This window comes from Oryzias latipes, chromosome 1 (assembly GCF_053564925.1).
Source record: "Oryzias latipes strain Hd-rR chromosome 1, Olatipes_Hd-rR_3.1".
NCBI lineage: Eukaryota > Metazoa > Chordata > Actinopteri > Beloniformes > Adrianichthyidae > Oryzias > Oryzias latipes.
In genome coordinates, this window is record NC_136237.1 from 40,479,166 (window position 1) to 40,498,773 (window position 19,608).

At 41.6% G+C, this 19,608-nt stretch overlaps 4 protein-coding genes across 8 annotated transcripts in view; 2 read left to right on the forward strand and 2 right to left on the reverse strand.

Annotated features, from left to right (window-relative positions):
- Nucleotides 1–2,109, forward strand: part of LOC101168840 (apoptosis-stimulating of p53 protein 2) — a 28,997-nt gene extending 26,888 nt beyond the window's left edge. For all 4 annotated transcript variants that reach the window (XM_023954269.2, XM_023954275.2, XM_078947661.1 and 1 more), the window contains exons 16-18: nucleotides 27–193; nucleotides 1,089–1,288; nucleotides 1,462–2,109. In XM_023954269.2, the coding sequence (XP_023810037.1) occupies nucleotides 27–193; nucleotides 1,089–1,288; nucleotides 1,462–1,503 (409 nt within the window). In that variant the 3' untranslated portion in view covers nucleotides 1,504–2,109. The remainder of the gene's footprint in view (nucleotides 1–26; nucleotides 194–1,088; nucleotides 1,289–1,461) is intronic.
- Nucleotides 2,110–2,397: 288 nt separating this feature from the next.
- On the reverse strand, nucleotides 2,398–15,913 carry gtpbp2b (GTP binding protein 2b). 2 transcript variants are annotated; one of them, XM_011479345.4, is made up of 12 exons: nucleotides 15,538–15,913; nucleotides 14,057–14,083; nucleotides 13,240–13,424; nucleotides 11,469–11,580; nucleotides 10,994–11,191; nucleotides 9,220–9,394; nucleotides 8,075–8,294; nucleotides 7,847–7,982; nucleotides 6,302–6,360; nucleotides 5,890–6,061; nucleotides 4,710–4,874; nucleotides 2,398–4,635 (listed from the first exon to the last, which is right to left on the reverse strand). In XM_011479345.4, exons 1-12 carry the CDS (start codon nucleotides 15,715–15,717, stop codon nucleotides 4,441–4,443), a joined length of 1,824 nt encoding a protein of 607 aa, XP_011477647.1. In that variant the 5' UTR covers nucleotides 15,718–15,913; the 3' UTR covers nucleotides 2,398–4,440. The 2 variants fall into 2 exon arrangements, with proteins under 2 accessions (XP_011477647.1, XP_011477687.1); XM_011479385.4 differs by having other exon boundaries at nucleotides 5,992–6,061; nucleotides 15,538–15,905.
- A 2,358-nt stretch (nucleotides 15,914–18,271) lies between these two features.
- Nucleotides 18,272–18,780, reverse strand: LOC101168343 (histone H3). The gene has a single exon (XM_023954394.2). The coding sequence runs from the start codon at nucleotides 18,691–18,693 to the stop codon at nucleotides 18,283–18,285; it is 411 nt and encodes a 136-aa protein (XP_023810162.1). The 5' UTR covers nucleotides 18,694–18,780; the 3' UTR covers nucleotides 18,272–18,282.
- A 223-nt stretch (nucleotides 18,781–19,003) lies between these two features.
- LOC101169170 (histone H2A-like) lies at nucleotides 19,004–19,482 on the forward strand. The gene has a single exon (XM_004065524.4). It carries the CDS (start codon nucleotides 19,047–19,049, stop codon nucleotides 19,431–19,433), a length of 387 nt encoding a protein of 128 aa, XP_004065572.1. The 5' UTR covers nucleotides 19,004–19,046; the 3' UTR covers nucleotides 19,434–19,482.
- The last annotated feature ends 126 nt before the right edge of the window (nucleotides 19,483–19,608 follow it).

Genomic DNA, 19,608 nt, shown 5'->3' on the forward strand with positions numbered 1-19,608 from the left:
CCGACGCGCGGCGTGTCCGTCTGCAGGACTCCCCTTCACTGCGCCGCCTCCTGCAACAACGTTCAGGTCTGCAAGTTCCTGGTGGAGTCGGGCGCCGCCGTGTTCGCCACCACGTACAGCGACATGCAGACCGCTGCTGACAAGTGTGAGGAGATGGAGGAAGGTTACGCTCAATGCTCCCAGTTCCTCTACGGTGAGGCGTCACTCACAGCAGATTCTACTGACTGCAGGTTCACTGTCATGATTTTTACGGAATGGAAAGATTGACACAAGTTTGTTTGATTTTGAAATTGGAAAGAAGAAGAAAAAAGTTTTTCCTAGTCCTGTCCAGCAGTTTTGAAAACAGTTTTTAACTCAAAAGTACTCATTGTAAACTTGAAAGCATTATTAAAAATTTGAAAATAGATTAAATTGGATTAAAAAAACTTTCAATGTGTCACCCTTGTGCTATCCTAGGCACTTTAACATTGGGAGTTGGGTCACATAGACCCACTAGTCAGTGCTCTGAACCTTTTTTCTTCAATGATTTGTGATCTTCACTGGTGTCCATGGATTACATGAAATCTTTCCACCTTTATCCACCTTTGTCATGGTAGAACACACCAATGTAAGGGGGGGGTCATCTAAGATAGCATAATGTGAAGAAATGCTGAAAACTTTAGTTAAAAAAAGAAAGAAAACTGTTGCTGTGTTGTATTTACTTTTAGTCCTCAATTTACAGTTTAATTAGGAATTTTTAATTTTTGCAGTTGAGCCTAATTTTACATGGGGGCGGGGCTTTCACCCAATGATTGACATTGGGTGACAGACTACTGCACACCAACCACATCAGAGGAGAGAGCGAAAATAACATCATCAAATGTCAATCATGTCCCAGTAGCCAATGGGCTATAGGCTTGCATCATCACTGTAAATTATCACTCTTTTTATTCCAGCAGCCAATCAGAATCGAGTATTTACCTGGACCATGTTATAAATGTTGTTATTGTCACCTTAGTAATCGATTACATTTAGGTTACGGTAATACCCAAAGGTGAAACCGACGCTTTGATCTCCGTGGAGTTAAGGTTTCGTTTCTGCGTCTTCAGGCGTCCAGGAGAAGATGGGCGTGATGAACCGGGGCGTGGTTTACGCCCTGTGGGACTACGACTCCCAGAACCAAGACGAGCTGGCCTTCAGTGAGGGAGACTGCATGACGGTGCTGAGGCGGGAGGACGAGGTGGAGACGGAGTGGTGGTGGGCGCGATGCGGCGACTACGAGGGCTACATTCCCCGCAATCTACTGGGGGTGAGAATGACCACATTTCTGAAAAAAAAATGTTTTTTTACTCGGCCAGTGTCCGTCATTTTAGTCATTTGTCCTCAAATGGAATTTGTTGGAAGGCGTCTTGCATAAAAAGTGATATTTCATGTTATCTTAATGAGGTTTTAATGAGAACCCTTCTTCTCTTTGGGTCTCAGCTCTATCTGAGGATCAAACAGCGGCAGAGGAGCCTGGCTTAGCCTTCAGCAGACCTGCAACAACAAGAGAATTAATGCGAGCCCGCAAGCAGCAGAACAAACCAGAAATTCCTTTTTTTTCTTATTATTTGGATTGATTTTACCGCAGGATTTTGTTCTCTCCCACCTAATCAGGTTGTGGAACGTGAGAGACGTCAAAGACAGTATGCTTTCCATTTCCCCCTGATTGGACTTTTTACATTTATATCATTTTAGTTCTTTCTGTCTTTCTGTCTTTTCAACTAATTCGGCACCAAGATTGTGGTTTTATTTTGAAAAGATGAGCAAAAAAGTCAAACTTGAGTTCAGGATTTAAGGATAAAAACATTTGTTCTAACAGAATTTAAAGTATTAAAGTTCATTTGTTTTATGTTCTGCGTTAACACTTCCTGTGCCAAAAACAAACAGCTGTGCTGAATTTTGATTTTTTATTTCTTTTGGTTTATCACTTTTTCCCTTTGAAGGATCTTCATTTTTTTTTCTTTTTGGTTTTAAGTGAAGAATCAGATTTTTGGGACTTTTACCCCCCGTCTTGGTTTCATTGTTTAATACACTCAATCAGTTTTATTTTCGTGAACCGATAAATTATTAAAGCGTAAATGTCATCAACTTCATGAATCTGTGGTGTGATTAGAAAATGATCTTTCCTTAAACTCCATCATGTTACTCATCACTACACTGCTAAATGTCACCTTTAAACTGATTTTTAAAGTTTGCTATGCTTAATTACGATTTCATATCCCTTCTTTTAGCTTAAAAAACAAAATGTTAAAGTTTTCCAAACAAATTGCTATTCAGAATCCACTAGAGAAGATCAGAGATTCTCCGTTCAGTGGGAATAAATCTACAGGTTAACTAAAAATGGAAAGACTCAGAAAAAAAAGACATTAAATGTGCTTTTTTCTTTCATTTCATTAGTTTATTTAAGACGTGAAAGGACGCACAGGAAAAGCAAACTTGCGCTTCAGCTGCAGGATTTTCTGGAGGTTGTCTGACGCTGACCTCTTTTATTTTTTCTGCACACATCAGAGACCACAGCTCTCCAACAAACATGCAGACGCAGAGAACAAAGTGCAAAGAAACTCCGTTTGATCGGTAATCTGCACGGGATCAAGGAAGATACATTCAAGATTTTCTTTTACTATTGCACAGAAAGAAAGAAAAATAAAGATCCTATCGCTTCAGAGCGTTGCAGTGGGACGGTCAAAGAGCATGCAGGTCAGGTTGTGCCGCACAAAAAAAAAACGTTTTATTTTTTAAAAAAATCTTAGGAAACGTGAAAGAAAAACTGGAAGAAATTCATTTACTAAATACAGGTATGATTTTTTTTTAAGCTGCATTATCATTTCACTGAACTGAATGTAAGGCTGTAGAGAGAAAACACTATATGTTCAACACAGTACAAGTTTACAGGATGATTCGTTAACCAGAGGCTGCTTCATGCAAAGATTAGGACCAGAAGAAAACTATCATTCATTATGTATAGATAAATATAAATAAAACCACCTAAATTATCATCTAAATCTGTAGAACATTGTTTTGTCTCAGAAAAATCTGACTTTAAACACAATAAGAAAAGAGTTTGGTTGAAAACGTGCAGGATTCACCACTGAAGCTCACAGAAATGTCGTCACAGAGGAGCAGCACTGCAATCCATCCAAAAATAGTCTTTAAGATGTTTTCTGTGCTTCTACGAAACAACGTCTGAAACATCTGCACGCTCTGGAACGGGTACGTCTCAAATTGCCGTGAACAGTCTCTTACTTCTAAAAGATAAAAAAAAAAAGATTTGTCCAAACTATTCCACAAATGGATCTTAAAAAAAACATCGTGAAGCTGCTGATGTGTCCAACGTAACAAAAAAGGATGGAAATGAAGAGCTGCGGTTAAAAAAATCAACAACTAAACGTCGAAAATTCCATGAATATTCAAGATATTAGGACTGTAAAAAATGTAGCATGAAGCTTCTGGGACTTTGGCTCCTTGGAGCCGGCGGGTACTTCCTGTTTGGAACGTGAAGGGGGGAGGAGTCACTCAGTCCAGTTCTTGTATACAGTTGACACTTTTCAGACAGAACCATGAGACAGCAAAACTTGGGGTCAAACAGCATGTGACCTTCAAGTTAACTCTCTGGCAGAAATCTGCAGCTGAGACGTCCCTAAAGCACAAACCCTGAAAGCGAAAACGTCCTGCAGATGCTCGGCTAACGCTGGACTCCTCAGTGACTTTTTCTGTTTGTGCAAAATAAGGTGAGACATCCTCTGTTAAAACCTGTGCTTAGAGGATGACGAGGAACTGTGTGACTCTCTGAAGTTTAGCACATATTAATCTACCAAAATAAAAGCATAAATGATTTTAAAAGTGCGGGAAGTGTTTTGAAAACACCTTCAGAGTTTCTCCGTGGAAAATATTCATGAACGGGAAGCTGGAGGGCGAACACATTTAAAAAGACTGGTCTGCAAATTTGACAGCAAAAGATCAACCACGAGAGCAATCTACCTCAGATTAAGAAGCAGAAGCATCATCGAAGCATCATCTCCCTCTGAAGATAATCTGCAAACTGTTTCCACTCCTCGGCAGAAGACAAGCCGGCGCTGTGCTGCCTCGAAGTCTTTAATCCCTTAAAGTGATCCAGCTGTCTTCTCACGACAGCTGCAGCCATAAACAAGAAGCTTCTTCCATCAGTCTGTGGCACAACATCAGATTAAGCCTCGCAGTTCAGCTCCAGCAGGTCATCCAGCTTTGACTTGAGACACAAGCGCCTGTTGGGGGGGGAGGAGGATGATGATGATGATGATGGACTTACTGGACCCTGCAGGCATGAATGTGGATGGAAGCAAAGATCCAGGAAAGGCGGATTAGGACGCTGGCAGGATGCAGGAAGATAAACCCAATCAGATCGACGTCCTCCTGAAGATCTGCTTCAGCCGGGAAGCTTCTTCAGTACTCCTGCAGGTTCTGGTCGCGGTTCTGGTTCTGGTCGTGGTTCTGGGAGGGGGGCAGCAGGCGCGCGACGTGGCCGATGCCTTTGGTGACGCCCTCCCGGAACAGCAGCTTGGCTCCGAGCCGCAGGTACTCGGGGTGCTTGATGAAGCGGAACTGGACGACGGCCCTCTCGCCCGTCCGCAGCTCCTCCTGCGGCCGCACACGCCAGGTCACGCTCGGCGCTCGCGCCACAAACCCAAGAGGAATCTGACCGCTACACCCACCTTTCCGTGGAGCCGCTCCACGATGGCCGTCTGTCTGACGTTCCCGACGTGCACCGTGACCTGCGACCCCCGCCGGAAGGTCTTAGCGTGGAAGAGCAGGACGATGGCGGCTTCGAACTGACAGCAGATGGTTGGGTTCATCTTGGGGCTGACCATGACCATGCCCTGCAACCACCAAAAACAAAACCTTCAACCTGATGGGAGAGCTTCATGTTTCCAGAATTTTGTAAAAGAAAGTCGTAAAAACGCCATCAAGCTGCCAAAATGTCAGTTTTTACAACATAAGAAAACTTTTTTAGCGCTTTTTTTAAGATAAGGACAACAATTGTGATTCTATTTTAAGGTTTAGTGTCAGACAACTTTCTTTATGGACCGGTCTGTACGAGGCTGAGTTTGGTCGGCCTTAACTTTTCAGGGTAAAGTTTATTTCCCTCCTCTGTAAAATATCTGCAGCCGCTTTAAGCTCCGGTTGCATGGAGTGATATTTATGCCACCACCATGACGGCAGCTTTGTCACGCTAAACTGAAACTTATGTGAGCAAAATCAAGGATGGGAAAAAAGCAAACCATGCCAAAACATTTGTTTTGCAAACGAAAAAATTGTTTTTTAAAGAAAAAAAACATTCAAAACAATAAAACATGCTGCTTTAAATCATCCAGAAGAGAGGTGGCCAGACCTCTTCAGCATGCATACTACAAACTAGTTATCTATACATGCACTGTAGATACAGTATCCTTGTTTATTACAGGAGTTTGGTTCTAAAAATAACCTGCGATGGGATTACGGAACCGCTCAATCCAAACTTTACACACTTTTAAACCTTCATAGAAAAATTTGTCCAGTTTTATAGTAAAAAAGGAAAAATCTGAAGCAGCGTCTGTAGGAGACGCAGGACAGACTGATTGACTTAATCGACAGCCAATCCGGACGCAGAACACAGAGTGCTGTTTAAAAGAATAAAAGCATGCAAAGTTGGGCTGAAAACGATCTGTGGAACGGAAAGAATGTGAAAGGTGAACCGTAATATAATGAGGGAACACTTTATACGATCTTTTTGGTTATTCATTAGATGGCCCACGATCGACCCATCGATCGCAATCGATATATTAGGCACCCCTGATCTCGACGCTTTTCTTTCTTTGAATAGCGTTCCACGTGTTTGGTCAGGTGACCTCTGACCTTACGCAGCAGTGAGCGGTCAAAGTTCCCCAGAGCCAGAGTGGCAGCCTGTCCCGCCCTCAGGAGCCTGCAGGCCGAGCGGTTCCTCTGGATGCTGCCCACCTTCAGACGCAGGAAACGGCCCTCGTCCGTTGGACCCACCACCAGGCGCTCGCCCTCCCGACACACGCCACTGAAACACACAACACGCATGTGTTCCCGAGCGGGCAAATCATGTGTAGAGACCAGACTTTTACCTGTCGGGGCAAATGTGCACGGAATTATCCGGCATCCGTGTTTGGACCACCACTTAAATCTGTTTAAATCTGGATTTGACTTTGATTTGAACAGAAAATGTCGATGCTTTTGTTATCCACACATCTCTGCCGTACCTTCTGTGCCTTTTCCAAAGACAAACAAAGGTTTTTCTCACCTGTACAGAGTTCCTCCAACCACGGTCCCGACATCAGGAACCGAGTAGATCTCATCCACCTCCAAACACACAAACAGTGGAGAACTCAACAACTCAACTAAGTACTAGTTATTCTGTCCCGCAGCAGTGCCAGACTGAAGGAGCAGGTTGTTGTTTTCACCAATCGTCTTTCTTACGGTGGCTTTGAGCGAAATTCCATCCCACCACATCCTCAAAAACTCACCAGTATTTGCTAGAATACACGGAAAACGATGACATCACAGCAGGAAAAAAAGGAATGGGGCCACAATCTCTTATGCATCTCAAAAGGTATTTCAAAGCCATCTAGCAAAACAAATGTGTTGGGGATACATTTAAATACATTGTTAGGGCAAAAAAATGTTCCGATGAAATGCATTGTGGTCTATATTCGCCAATCTAGTGAGCATCTGTGTACACTGGTTTTTAGCAAAGACTTCTGGGAAATTTCTAGGGCACTGGATTTTGTAATTGCAGATTCAGACAGCACTACAAAATGGAGAACGCACAATATAGTGCACTATGTCGTGAGTAGGGAAGAAAATCAGACACAACCGTCATTTTGGGCTATTTTCGCATTTTAATTAAATAGGGGGGAGGAAATAGGAAACTTTTGTTCAAGTCTACAACCACAACTGAAGTTTTGTTGACCTTTGACCTCGGCATGAAGACGCCATCTTGAATTTTAAAAAATAAAAATTTCCCTTTGATCTACGGCCTTCTAACTCCTCGAGCATCATTAAGAAGCTTTTAGGGAACAAGTGTTGATTTAAAAGTTTGTCAATTTTGAACCGCCATTACCGTGGCGAGCTCGCAAATGTGGCGTTTCCCTGTTGTTCACAAATTTCTTACTAGAATTCTGTGAAAATTTAAGACGCCAATCTTTGGCTGAAGCTGAACAAGACCATGTGACCATGTGGTTAATAAAAATCCCCTGTTGCCAAGGAAATCCTGAAGTTTATGTTTGCCGATTCTTCTAAAAATGACACAGACCTGTTCGTCACCGCTAGGTGACCAAAACATAAAATAGTTGCTATAGAGATAAAACTAACAGAAAAGCTACCACTTTGAAAAAAAAGTTGTTTTCTTTTAGATAATTTTGTCACCTGCAGCTCTGACCAGCGTGACGGGCAGAGGGGGAGAGTGAGCAGCAGCCGTTAAGCCAGCGAGGTCGGATTAGCAACCGTGGGGCAAAAATATACCATAATTAACATAACTGTGAGCTGCCAGTTCAAGTCCAGGTTTTGTTCCGGTCCGCCTGCCTCGAGGAAGGACTTTTATGTTACCCAGTTTAGTTTTCCTTTAAAACCTTTATCACAGGAAGAAACTTTAGGCTCTTCCATTAAATTACATTATTTATGAAATATATTACCCTAAACATTTTCTGAAGAAATAAAAAAAATCCCTTTTGGCACCAAACACCGAAGAAGGCGTTTTCTGTTTCATACCTTTGGGCCTACTCTTCCTTATGTTTTTCCGTGGCGCGGCGCAGGACAACGGGACTTTGTGTGAGTGTTTCTGGTGTACCTGGAACTCCGTGAGCTGCTGCATCAGCTCCTCTTGCTCCTTGCTGTTGCTGAGTGGAGGGAGGATGTTCAGGAAAACCTTCAGAAGGTCCAGGTTTTCTCCAGAAACGCTGGACAGGGTGAAGATGGGCGTGACGCTGCTCAGACACAAACAAGGGAAGTTTACGTAGAACCGAGTGTTGAAAACGTGTTTTTGAAACGGCGGAGAGCTCCTTCTGAGCGCCCTCACCACGTGGACTGGGTGAACTGCTGAGCTGCAGTCACAGCGTCGTCGGGGTTCGACACCACCATCGGGACCTTGTTGCAGCCGGGCTGCTTCAGAACCCGCTCCAGCTGCCGGACCGCTCGCTCCACCGTGCCGTGAGAACAAAGGTCCACTTTGCTGACCACGATAAAGATGGGAAGTTTCAGCGCCATGGCTAGACCAAGGTGCTCCCGAGTGGTACCGGCTGGAGAGGAAAGACGAGGAACTTTAACATCAGACGCTGAAATCCACACAAGACTCAACATTTAACTCAGCTGTCTTTTGTTTGATTTAACAAATAATCGTGGATTGAATACTTTTGATATCTGACGTTTCCACTGAGGCCTTTGTAGTTAACTGCTATAATATAAATAAACTGAAGATACGGTCAATTTCCTACTTGAATTTAAAGCTTCTCTGTTAGGTTTTCTTTGTGCATCACAACAATTGTTGCTAAAACATTTTCAAACAAAAAAAAAATCACCTTCACAAATTGAAAAAAACTATAAATTATTTTTCAGATCTGCTTTTCAAATCAGATCCAATGAATAAACAAACACAGAACTGTTCTGTGTTACTTTACAAACTACAGCAGGTCAAACAGACAGGACCAATAACTTACTTACAGACACATACGAGTCAGACTAATATGCACATTTGGATAGAAAACACTAAAAAATTCAATTTTAGATATGTTTACTATGGAACAGGCAAAATAAAATACGTTTAGAGGAAACAAAAGCATTAAAAAAAATCAATGCTATCCAAAACATGGAAATAAAATAGGCAGGTTACGTCTGCCCCCTAGTGGTCGCTTTGAGTCTTTTTTTTAGTCAAACTTCCCAGAAAAATTGTTTACCGTACATCAAAATAAAACATAAAAGAAACTAAATATACTTAAGCTTTAATGCTAAATGTGAAAAATGTTTTTCTTTATTATTAGTTTCAGGATAGAAGGATTCAATAACTGCAGCTGCAGTGTTCACTAAATAAAAGCTCTTTGTTTGGGAGACATTTTTATTACAACACAATTTCCATCATATAAATAACTTTAAAAAAATAAAAAACAGAAATACACATTTCCTCCTCAGTTGGTGCAGACGATGTGTGGGTGGGCGGGTGCAGCTCACCGACGCCGGTATTGGCGCTCACTACCAGCATGGCGAAGTCCGGGCAGTAGCTGGTGAGTCCAAAAATGGTGGTCTTCAGGTATTTGTGGTGTCCCGCCAGGTCGATGAAAGTGATCATCTTGGAGGAGCTCTCGCAGATCTCCTCGGCGGTGCGTGACTCGCTGTAGTTCACCACCTGGATGTGGATGGAAAAGGCGTCTTAAAAAGACGCCGTAAACACAGAGAACGGACGACCTGACCTCATCTCCCCTTTTAGATCAAAATATCTCTTTGACTTAAAGACAATCAAAGTGGTTTGGAGTTTATCAGCGGCTGTGCTCTAAGCAGTGCACACAGTGTTCAAACAGCTGATTCTAATGCAGCTGCAGGTCTCTGTAGAATCAGTGGAAACCTTCTTATGGGGCTTTATCGATTTTATTTAACCTTTATTTACCCAGGAAATGTCCCATTGAGATTAAGAATCTCCTTTTCAAGAGAGTCCTGGCTAGGAGGAAACAATAAATTACTTTGACACTAAAAATGTAAACGTTTAAAACATAAAATAAATAAAAATGAGAGCTTGTGCAAAACAGGTACAGTTCAAAGTGACTTTCTCCTCCATCTTCAGTGTGAGGAAACTGTTCATTCCAAATAGGACTGTAAATAGGAATATTTAGGTTTGTACCCACAGCTTCCTGCACACAAAAATGAATTAATAATGACTCAGAGACAATACTTATCTTTTTGGAAGTTTTACTCCGTACAAGCTGCACAAATGAGGTTGTACGAAGGGTTACAGACCAAGTGAACAGAATGCATTCAAAGTCTGAACACCGAGGCTCAGGACGATGGGCTTGGTATAAGAACCCTGCATTTGCATATTCAGAAGATCACACACTGAACAATGGTGTGAAAATCACACCCAAAGGTTATTACTGGAGAGGCACTTCAAGGCTAAAATAGCGACTCGTCACATTTCGGGCAGACACTCAGCAGAATTACAGGTTACACCCCTTGGGCGGGTCAGTTAATTAACCCACCTGTTTAGTGTCCTATTTAAGTCAGGTGTAGTCAGGTGTTCATTCTCTCTTCCCTTCAGCGCTCATTCTTTGCCCCTCCCTCCTCCCCAGCTTCCACCTGTGGGCTCCGTTACGGGGGTTGTTACCCGAAAGTGTATGGAAAAAAATAATTGTCTCAAGGAATTGAACGGAGCCTTGTGCCAAAACGAAGTTGTGAATCAAAAATTGAATGTCAACTTAAGATGTTGTGAAATAAATATTCTTCTGCAAGAGTTGTTTGACTGAAATGAAGATAACTCTGAGGCCCTCATGGATGCTTAGCAGATCACACATGCACAGAAAAAAGGGAGTGTGGGAAGAGAAAATAGTTTACTATGCCGTCTTCAAATGTGATATAATTTTGAGATGATGATACGTGCTTAATGAATTAAGTTTGAACTATTAGTGTAACAAAAAAGTTAAAGGCAGTTTCTAACTATTCTTATCACTCCGCCTGTATTTAAACATATTCAGATAAATGGTGTTTCCATGTGGAGGGGGCAGAAAAGACAAAAGCTTTTTTTTCTCAGCTCTGAACGGGCAAATGGAACAGCGAGCAACGACGATGACTGGAACGCGATGATTCTACCGACAGGGGACGATTGCACCACTCAGAGTCCAAACGGCTAAGGTGCAACCCACCCACCCACCCAAAAAGACACAGCCCACATGCCCCAAACTCTCATAAAAATCAGACACTTCCCACCCTCTGTGGATGCCTCATCACATGAGCGTACCTCTCCTTTGCTGTTGAAGCCCAGGATCTCAAAGCTGATGCTGGAGGTGCGCCCCGTCTGGATTTCATGCAGGTGTCTGAACAGGTTGAGCCGCGCACGGCCTCGCCCGTTATCCAGCTCGCCCTGCGTCAGGACGCCCAGCAGGGTGGACTTCCCAGAGTCCACGTTCCCCAGGACCGCCACCCGCAGGTCCAGGAACTGTTGATGAACACAAACAGCTCGGCTCAGGACCGAGGAAGACTCTCCACCAGATTGAGGTTCTGCTGCTTTTTTTTTTGTCAACCATGGAGAAAAATCTGTTTATGTTCTATTGGGTCTTTGGCTGCCAAGTACTTTATTGTATTTTAGGAGATCTAAAAGCAGCTATTCTGGCATCAGAGAAGCCAAAATGTAAAAGAACTAAAGCCCCGACTTTTCGTAGACATAAAGAACCCATTTCCAAACCCAAAGATCTCCTGACTCTCCAGTTTCTCACCTGCTGATCATCTGGAACTTTCCGGACCAGCACTTCGGCGATTCTTCTAGTATTCCTGTCCAGGTCGTAGTCCACCTCCCGCTCTCGCAGGAGAGTGATGTCGGCCCCAACCCTGAAGAAAAAGGGAAGAAAATCCCAAAACATTTGCACCACAAATTAAGTTAGCTGTCATTATTTGGGATTGCCTCTGTTGCCATTTAACTCAAACATATTTAAGTTGGAAGCAACTAACCTGCTGAGTCTTAAGGTTGCTTTGAGTCGGCAGCCTTTTGCCTGTGTTTAACTTGCAGAGCAGCAGACAAATAAAACATAAAACCTTTCTGAACGTCTGCTTTTAAAGGATTATGCTTCAAAAACTAAGCTAATCCACAAAAATGGATGTAAACTGAAAGGTTGGGATGAAATGTTGAGATCTCTTTACAAGAAATGGCTGAATATCCGCATAAAGCTTTAGGTTTGTCCCAGTTTCTTTGTTTTTTTATGATTTACTCTTCCAAGTTCAGGGACAAAGCAAAGAAAACTGTGAATGTAACCCTGTTCCAGTCACACAACAACAGCTGCACAACTGTTTGTTAGCCCTCAACCATTGAGATTATTGGTCCTTTCTTTCTCTAAACCTCATGTTGCCACCATATCTGCACCTTAAAAACTGCTGACCCTTTCCCTGTTAGGAATCACTTTGTAGTTCATTCTAGACATAAAATTACACCAAAAAAGAAAAAAAAGAAAATCCAAGTAGCAATTTTTCTATCTTTTTATACTATGAAAATCAAAAAATGTTTAGATGTTTTTGTTAAAAAAAAAACTATGTATATAAATGCAACCTTTTACATTAATTGGAGCAAATGTCTTGGTTGTTTTGTACTTCAGTTCCTAAAATAAAAAACCTTTGTGCCGACCCCAAAAAAAAACTTTTTTTAGCCGAACACACGTGACGACATCACAAGCCTGTTCAAATTCTGCCCAACAACAAGGCTGCTCACAGCTTTAATTATAACGATGCAGGAATGTTTTAGTTGTTTCATTTTTTTTTTTTATTATTATTTATATTCACTACGCGGATGCTTGGAAAAGCTATTGCTAGTATTTCCTGAAACAAATCAGATCTGTGGCAGCAAACGCGCAGAAAAACTGGTGAAACAAAAACAGTAACACCACATCTGTGTAAACTGTTTTAAAGCATTTTTCTGATGATGGAGGACTTATAGATAAGGAAAATTAAGATGAACAAGAAGGAGCTGCATTTCCGGAAGAAAGTGCAGGGTTGAATGCTAAAATGCTGAATGAAAATGAAACTTAAAGGGTAAGAATTGGAAAAAATAATAATACTAATAATAAAGAAATGATCAAAGTTGACCTTAAAAAAACCACAATAACAGGAAAGATGTTTTTGTTAAAAATGCCAGCGCCGGGTATCGAACCAGCGATTTCTGCACCATTGATTGTGTATTTCAATGGAGGCAAAAATCCTTGAAATCCTGGAATATCTGGAAAAGTTCAGGGATTTGAAGGACCAAAAGTCACAGCTGGAAAAAGCTGAAAGAGATGAACGTTTTAATAGTTGAATGGTTACAATAAATTCAACCAATTCAGATTTTGGTGTACTTCTTAATTGAAATCGTTGTGAATCAGGAGCAAACGAAAAAAAAAGCAGTTTGAAAAGGCCTGCAGTAGTGATGTAGGTGCTACAGACCACAGGGAACGCTTTCAAAATGGCGTTCAGAGTGAGACTGGAAAAGTCTGTAGAACTTTTTAGAAAAGTTTGACCTACTTCTCTGCCATCCTCCTTAAGGTCTTGAGGGAGGCCTTCATGTCAGCCTCGGTCAGGCCGACCAGCAGGCCGTTGTCTTCCACTCCGATCTGGTAGACGGCCTCGCCGCGACCTTCCTGCAGACGCCATTTCAGCTGAGTGGCCAGATGCTCAAAGCGGTACTGAGTGGGGTTGACCAACTTCAACTGAGGATGACGGCAGAAACACGAGGAAAGCAGATGGTCAAGACTTCAGCTTTACCAATTTGATGAGTTTATTTCAATTATTTTATAAACCAACAATTATTTATAATCCAGATTTAGTTACTGTCTACCCTCCCCACTGTTTTCTCTAAATCAATGTCAGTAAATACAAAAAAAAGATATATTTATCTAAGTTTGTTTATTTAAAAGTTATTTTTGCAAAGTAAACAACATATAAGTGATTTAAACTTGATTTTTTTTAATATAATTTTAGTTTATTGGACAGAAAGGAATTATCTACAGCTCTATAGAAATTCTCATTTACAGTCATTCTTCACGGTTATCTTTGGTTGTAATCTGAAGCTTTATTAGAAAAAAATGAACAGAATTGCAGAAACTGTGTAAAAAAATGTAAATGTGCTTCAGGAAGAAGCTTAAGCAGCTGCTCTCCATGATTGTTTTTGACCTTTTATAGGAAAGTCTGTTAAATATTGTTGTTTTTTTTCTATTTGTGTAAACATGGAAGGAAAAGGTGAAATGATTTGATTGGCAGTGACCTCCTCTGACAACCTTTCTCTATTTTAAAGTTTGATTTCAGTGTAGAAGATTCAAATAATTAAAAAATGAAGAGTTACCTTATATTCAATGTTTCCTTCTTCAGCCTGGAAGCAAAAGGATGAAAGACAACATTTATTAGAAGCAAAGAGATTTTCAAAGAAGTCTCAGCTGACCTTAAGACAAACAAAAATTAATGTTTTGCTTTTTAATAAGAAACTAACCAATCCTTTAGGAAGAACCGGAGCAAAGAGAGTGAAGAAAACCACGAACGCATCATCATTACTGCTGTTGATATTATTAGGCAGGTAATAGTATTTAAAAAACTACTACAGTACTAAAAATAAAAGGTTCTCTGTAGGAAACTACTCAGATACTGAATAACACTTTCAATAAATCTGAAACTAAAACTTATAGAATCATGGAAACATATCGAAATACATCTAAGTTGAATTAAATGTTTGCCGTCTTTTACCTATGACCTTTGAACTGATGTATAATGTCAGACTTTTACCGTCACCACAGCAACTATTAATTAAACTTTTCAATACAGCAGCTGTGCAGACGCATTATTGTGGTTTATGGTCAAAACTAAAATAAGACATTAGCAGAAACCTTTAAAGTGGATGGAAATGACCATTTTTATTCATTTCTCTGCCAACAATGACACTGGTCTTATGCTGAAAATAAATGGTAGCAGCATTGCAGAGAAAAAAAAGGGGAACAAGAATAAAATAAAAAGTCATAAGTAGATTCATTTTAAATGTAAATATAATGTAGTTAGGTAACATTTACCATGCAGCTACCTACTTTCTAAAGTAATCAACAAGCTATTCATCATTGTTATTGATAGTTTAATACAAATGGATGTGTTAAATGATCTGAAGTTGGACTAGTAAAGTATAAATAACCTTAAAAAGAATTTAGCAATTATGAAAACTATGTAAATAAAATAGACAAATACAAAAAAGGTGGGATTATATCCATTTTCTTAATCGAACTAATTTAAGAAAGTAATTAAACTTTTTTTAAGAAACATTTACATTTAGTGGATTCAATGTCTTATCCACTTTATGATGTTTAAATACGGATGTGGATGTGTACATAGAAGTGTATCTTCTTTTACTTTTTATTTGCTTCTTTAGACCATATTATTCTGTTTGATCAAGTTTAATTTTGTTTTTTTTAGTAAATAATAAACCAAGTCCTCTAGCATTTATGCTGCTTAGAGTTGTAGACGTCAGAAAATCTCACATATGTGCAAATAAAGTGGTGGGAATTTAAAATTAACATGTATTAAAGCCAGAACTCAAATTTATTTTTATTTACGCCCTTTGTGTCGCATTATAAAGACGTCATTAAGCTAATTATAGAGACACCAAGCACCTATACTTTGAATGCAAAGGAGCGAATACTATTTACAGTTATAAAGATAAATATTTACCTTATTTTAGGTACAAATCGGACACAAAGTGTGTCAACAAACGGAGCCTAACCTAGCATAGCCGGCTAGCTTAGTCAGATTTCGCGGTTAATCCTCAAGCTAACACGGGATAGCTACCTCCGGCGGTAAAAACGGCGGCGGGGTTTTGTTGTTTCGGTTCTTTTTACTCCGCCGTCTTCTGCCTCGTTTGCCTCGTTTCGTTCGTGACTTTTTGGACGTTTTCCTTCCGTTGTTGCTCGAGCCGGAGTGTCTGCTGCGTCCCGGCGAGACGACAGTCCCTTCGGACAAATCCACCATATTCTGGGCTCAGCGTGTCATAAGTACCGCAGGAACCGGAGGATTTGCGGAGATAGAATAAGAGCTATTTCAAAATATGGTGGGATGTGTTTGTTTCCTCTAGCATTCTACCAAAACACACGGCCTGTGCGCGGAGGAGGATGCTCTCTCCTCAGCATCACAGGAGATGTTGGGGTTTCCACTCCACTTCCGCCTCAACCCTTCAAAATAAAAGGTATCGAAACAAAAACAAAAAGTGAAGACGTGATGCAATAAGAGTATAGAGTTTTTACTTTCTCATACCTGGACTTTAAAGACTCACTCCAATGAAAATTGTGTTTTTGGTGTTTATAACATGTTTTTGTAGCATTATTCTGGTGATGGAGGACAAAAAAATAAAAGCTTTATTCAAATATTTGTGAATCACAAGCAGACAAAAAAAATGCTGTTTGAAAAAGCTTGTAGTTGTGACGTAGAAGCTACATTTAGAGGGCCACAGGCTTCTTCCCAGCTAGCTTACAGCCGTCACACTTCCACAGGCTTGGAAGTGTGACGGCTGTAAGCTAGCAGGAAAGAGAATAAACAGCTCTCAGCAATGGAGAGGGGAAGGTGGGTGGGGTTGGTGGTCCTGCCCACAACTCAGAGGAGAATTTATAATGAACTCTACACTCTACAGAAACTATGTTCTAGAAAACCACTAGTTTTCGATTTTGTGTAAAAAAAAAAAACCCTGCACATTCGTATATAAAAGACCATTGAGAATGTTTATACAAAAGATCTGACAATATTCAAAGCTGGTCTTTTAAAGTGAAACACGCCAAAGAACTGGCCCAAGCTTGATTTTCACTTTTGATTTTCACCCCGTTATCATTCTGTGATCCAGGTCTGGTTCATCTCTTCCAGTTAAAAGACAGATCAATTATTTTATCTTAAAGTAAAGCCTGCCTCATTAGTTTGTTTGTCCAGTAACTCCAATCATGATTAAAAACTTCTCAATTTATTTTTCAACTTCCAAATAGGACATTTGTTAACCATCATCTCACTTCACAAGTGCAGAGTTAGCATGTCTGCATCCAGACTGATGCCTACAGACAAACTGCTGCAGCTTTCTCTGATCTGCCTCAAATTGCCTTTCATCCTCTCACTTAATCCATCTTCAAGAGGAGAAAGTAATGCTGGAAAAGCTCTACCAAGGACTTGTGTGTTGGAACAAATGGGAAATATTCTAGGAGGTACAGATGGACTGAGCTGTCCCATCTACTGCCCATCAAATTTCAGGGAACCTCTTCAAGTTATTGAACCCGAGGAGGTTCCTGCACAGAAACTTTTGGTCTTGATGTTGCGCCATTAGGACTTAGAGCATCTCATTTACTTAATGTTGACATCTAACAGAGGTGTTCTAGGCATGTCACACTGGGTGGGGGCCCCGGGGAAGACCCAGGACACGCTGGAGAGACTACATCTCTCAGTTAGCCTGGGAACACCTCGGGGTCCCGGAGACTGCTGTCCCCGCGACCCGGATCAACGCAAGGAGGATGGATGGATCTTACGTAAGAAGTCATACAATTCACATAAAAATATACTGGAGTGCAAAAAAGAAAAATTAGTAGGAAACATGAATATAAGTTTAAAGCAATCTGGTTCATGTATCAATAAGAAAATACAAAAAAAACAATTCACAATAAAATGTTCAATGAGCGGATCAGGAGTTCTGCAGATGTTTTGTTGGATCTTAAAAGAGCCATTGTGTTGCTTTTCTTTGAAAAAACTGTTCAAACACAATGCATTGTGGTCCATATTCACCAGTCTAGTTTGCATCACTGTTTTTTTCGCAGGGACTCTCGATTTTGGAATTATAGATTCGGACAGCACCACAAAAAGGCGAACACACTACGTATACACACAGTGCGCTACGTAGTGAGTTACAGTAGTGAAGGATCTTGGACACAACTATGGTGTATTTACACTTTAAAGCCCTCCCTCCGAACCAGAACAACTTTTGGGCAGACAATTTGGAAGTTCAAGACTCAAAGTGTTTATTGGCATAATAAAGAAGCAACGTTCTCAGTGCATTCAAATTCTTACTTTGTAATCAGATAGAACACAACACATGGAAAAAATACCTACAATAAAACAGCAAGTAACCAGCCTGAAAGCAAAACATGTTTAGAGCAGAAATTTTATAAATTAAGTCATCTGGTTCAAGTATTAAAACATATTTAAATACAGGTGAAGTTAATGCAAAATGGATATCTATAGAACAATGAATGAAACAAGAGCTACCCAGAGTTCATCATACAATAAATTAGCTTGTGCATCCAATTGAGAAATTCAAGATTCAAAGTGTTTGTCATATGAAACAGGGAAGTCATGGCATCAGAGCAATATAATTCTCTATGCTGTTATAAAAAAACAAATAAAAGCATTAAACATGATGCAATATAAGATTAAAGCAAAACTGCAACTCGTAATCTAGTTCATGTGAAAAACAAAGATATTAATATGTTGTGTGAGTGGATCAGGAACTCTGCAGATGTTTTGTTGGCTCTTAAAAGAGCCGTTGTGTTGCTTTGAGTTAGGGGGTGTTTAAGCTCTCTCCCCACGGATGCGGCGGGCCAGCTGGATGTCTTTGGGCATGATGGTGACCCTCTTGGCGTGGATGGCGCACAGGTTGGTGTCCTCGAAGAGCCCCACCAGGTAAGCCTCGCTTGCCTCCTGCAGAGCCATGACAGCAGAGCTCTGGAAGCGCAGGTCGGTCTTGAAGTCCTGAGCGATTTCTCTCACCAGCCGCTGGAAGGGCAGCTTGCGGATCAGCAGCTCGGTGGATTTCTGGTAACGACGGATCTCACGGAGAGCCACGGTACCGGGACGGTAACGGTGAGGCTTCTTCACTCCTCCGGTGGCCGGGGCGCTCTTACGGGCAGCCTTGGTGGCCAGCTGCTTCCTCGGAGCTTTGCCTCCAGTAGATTTACGGGCGGTCTGCTTTGTTCTGGCCATTTTACTGACTCGTCTGTCTTTACAGAATTATCTGCTACAGCAGCGGAGTCTCGCTGCTCTTAAAGCCGCCGAGAAACTGACGCAGCTTCCCAGCTCCGGGTCCTGATTGGACAGCGGCTCTTCCTGCAGCTCAACGAGACGCCTCGCGCCCGAATGAAAGCCGCTGATTGGACCCAGATCTGTTCGAAAAGACCGCTTATTTTCAGAGCGGACTCCTCCCGCTGCTCTGCTGGAAGCCTGTCCTCTGATTGGTCTGGCAGGAAACCGACCTACGCTCGCGACCATTTAAAGGAGGCAGAGCGACTCTGCAGCTCACTTTCTCTTCTGTGTAGAACCTGAAAAGAACTTAAAACATGTCTGGACGTGGAAAGACCGGCGGAAAAGCCCGTGCTAAGGCAAAGACTCGCTCCTCCCGCGCTGGGCTGCAGTTCCCCGTGGGTCGTGTCCACAGACTGTTGCGCAAAGGCAACTATGCGGAGCGTGTGGGAGCCGGAGCCCCCGTGTACCTGGCCGCCGTGCTGGAGTATCTGACCGCTGAGATCCTGGAGCTGGCCGGAAACGCCGCCCGCGACAACAAGAAGACCAGGATCATCCCCCGTCACCTGCAGCTGGCTGTCCGCAACGACGAGGAGCTCAACAAGCTGCTGGGCGGAGTCACCATCGCTCAGGGCGGCGTGCTGCCCAACATCCAGGCGGTGCTGCTGCCCAAGAAGACCGAGAAGCCCGCCAAGACCAAGTAGATCCTTAATGATCCACCAACAACACAACGGCTCTTTTAAGAGCCACACACGTCTCTCAAAGCATCATCCTCTACATCAAACGTTCATGTCACTGGAAATATAAGTATTGAATACTAGTTCTTTCATGTATTCCAAATCGGATAAAACCACATTCTGTACATTGTTATCTCTTTAG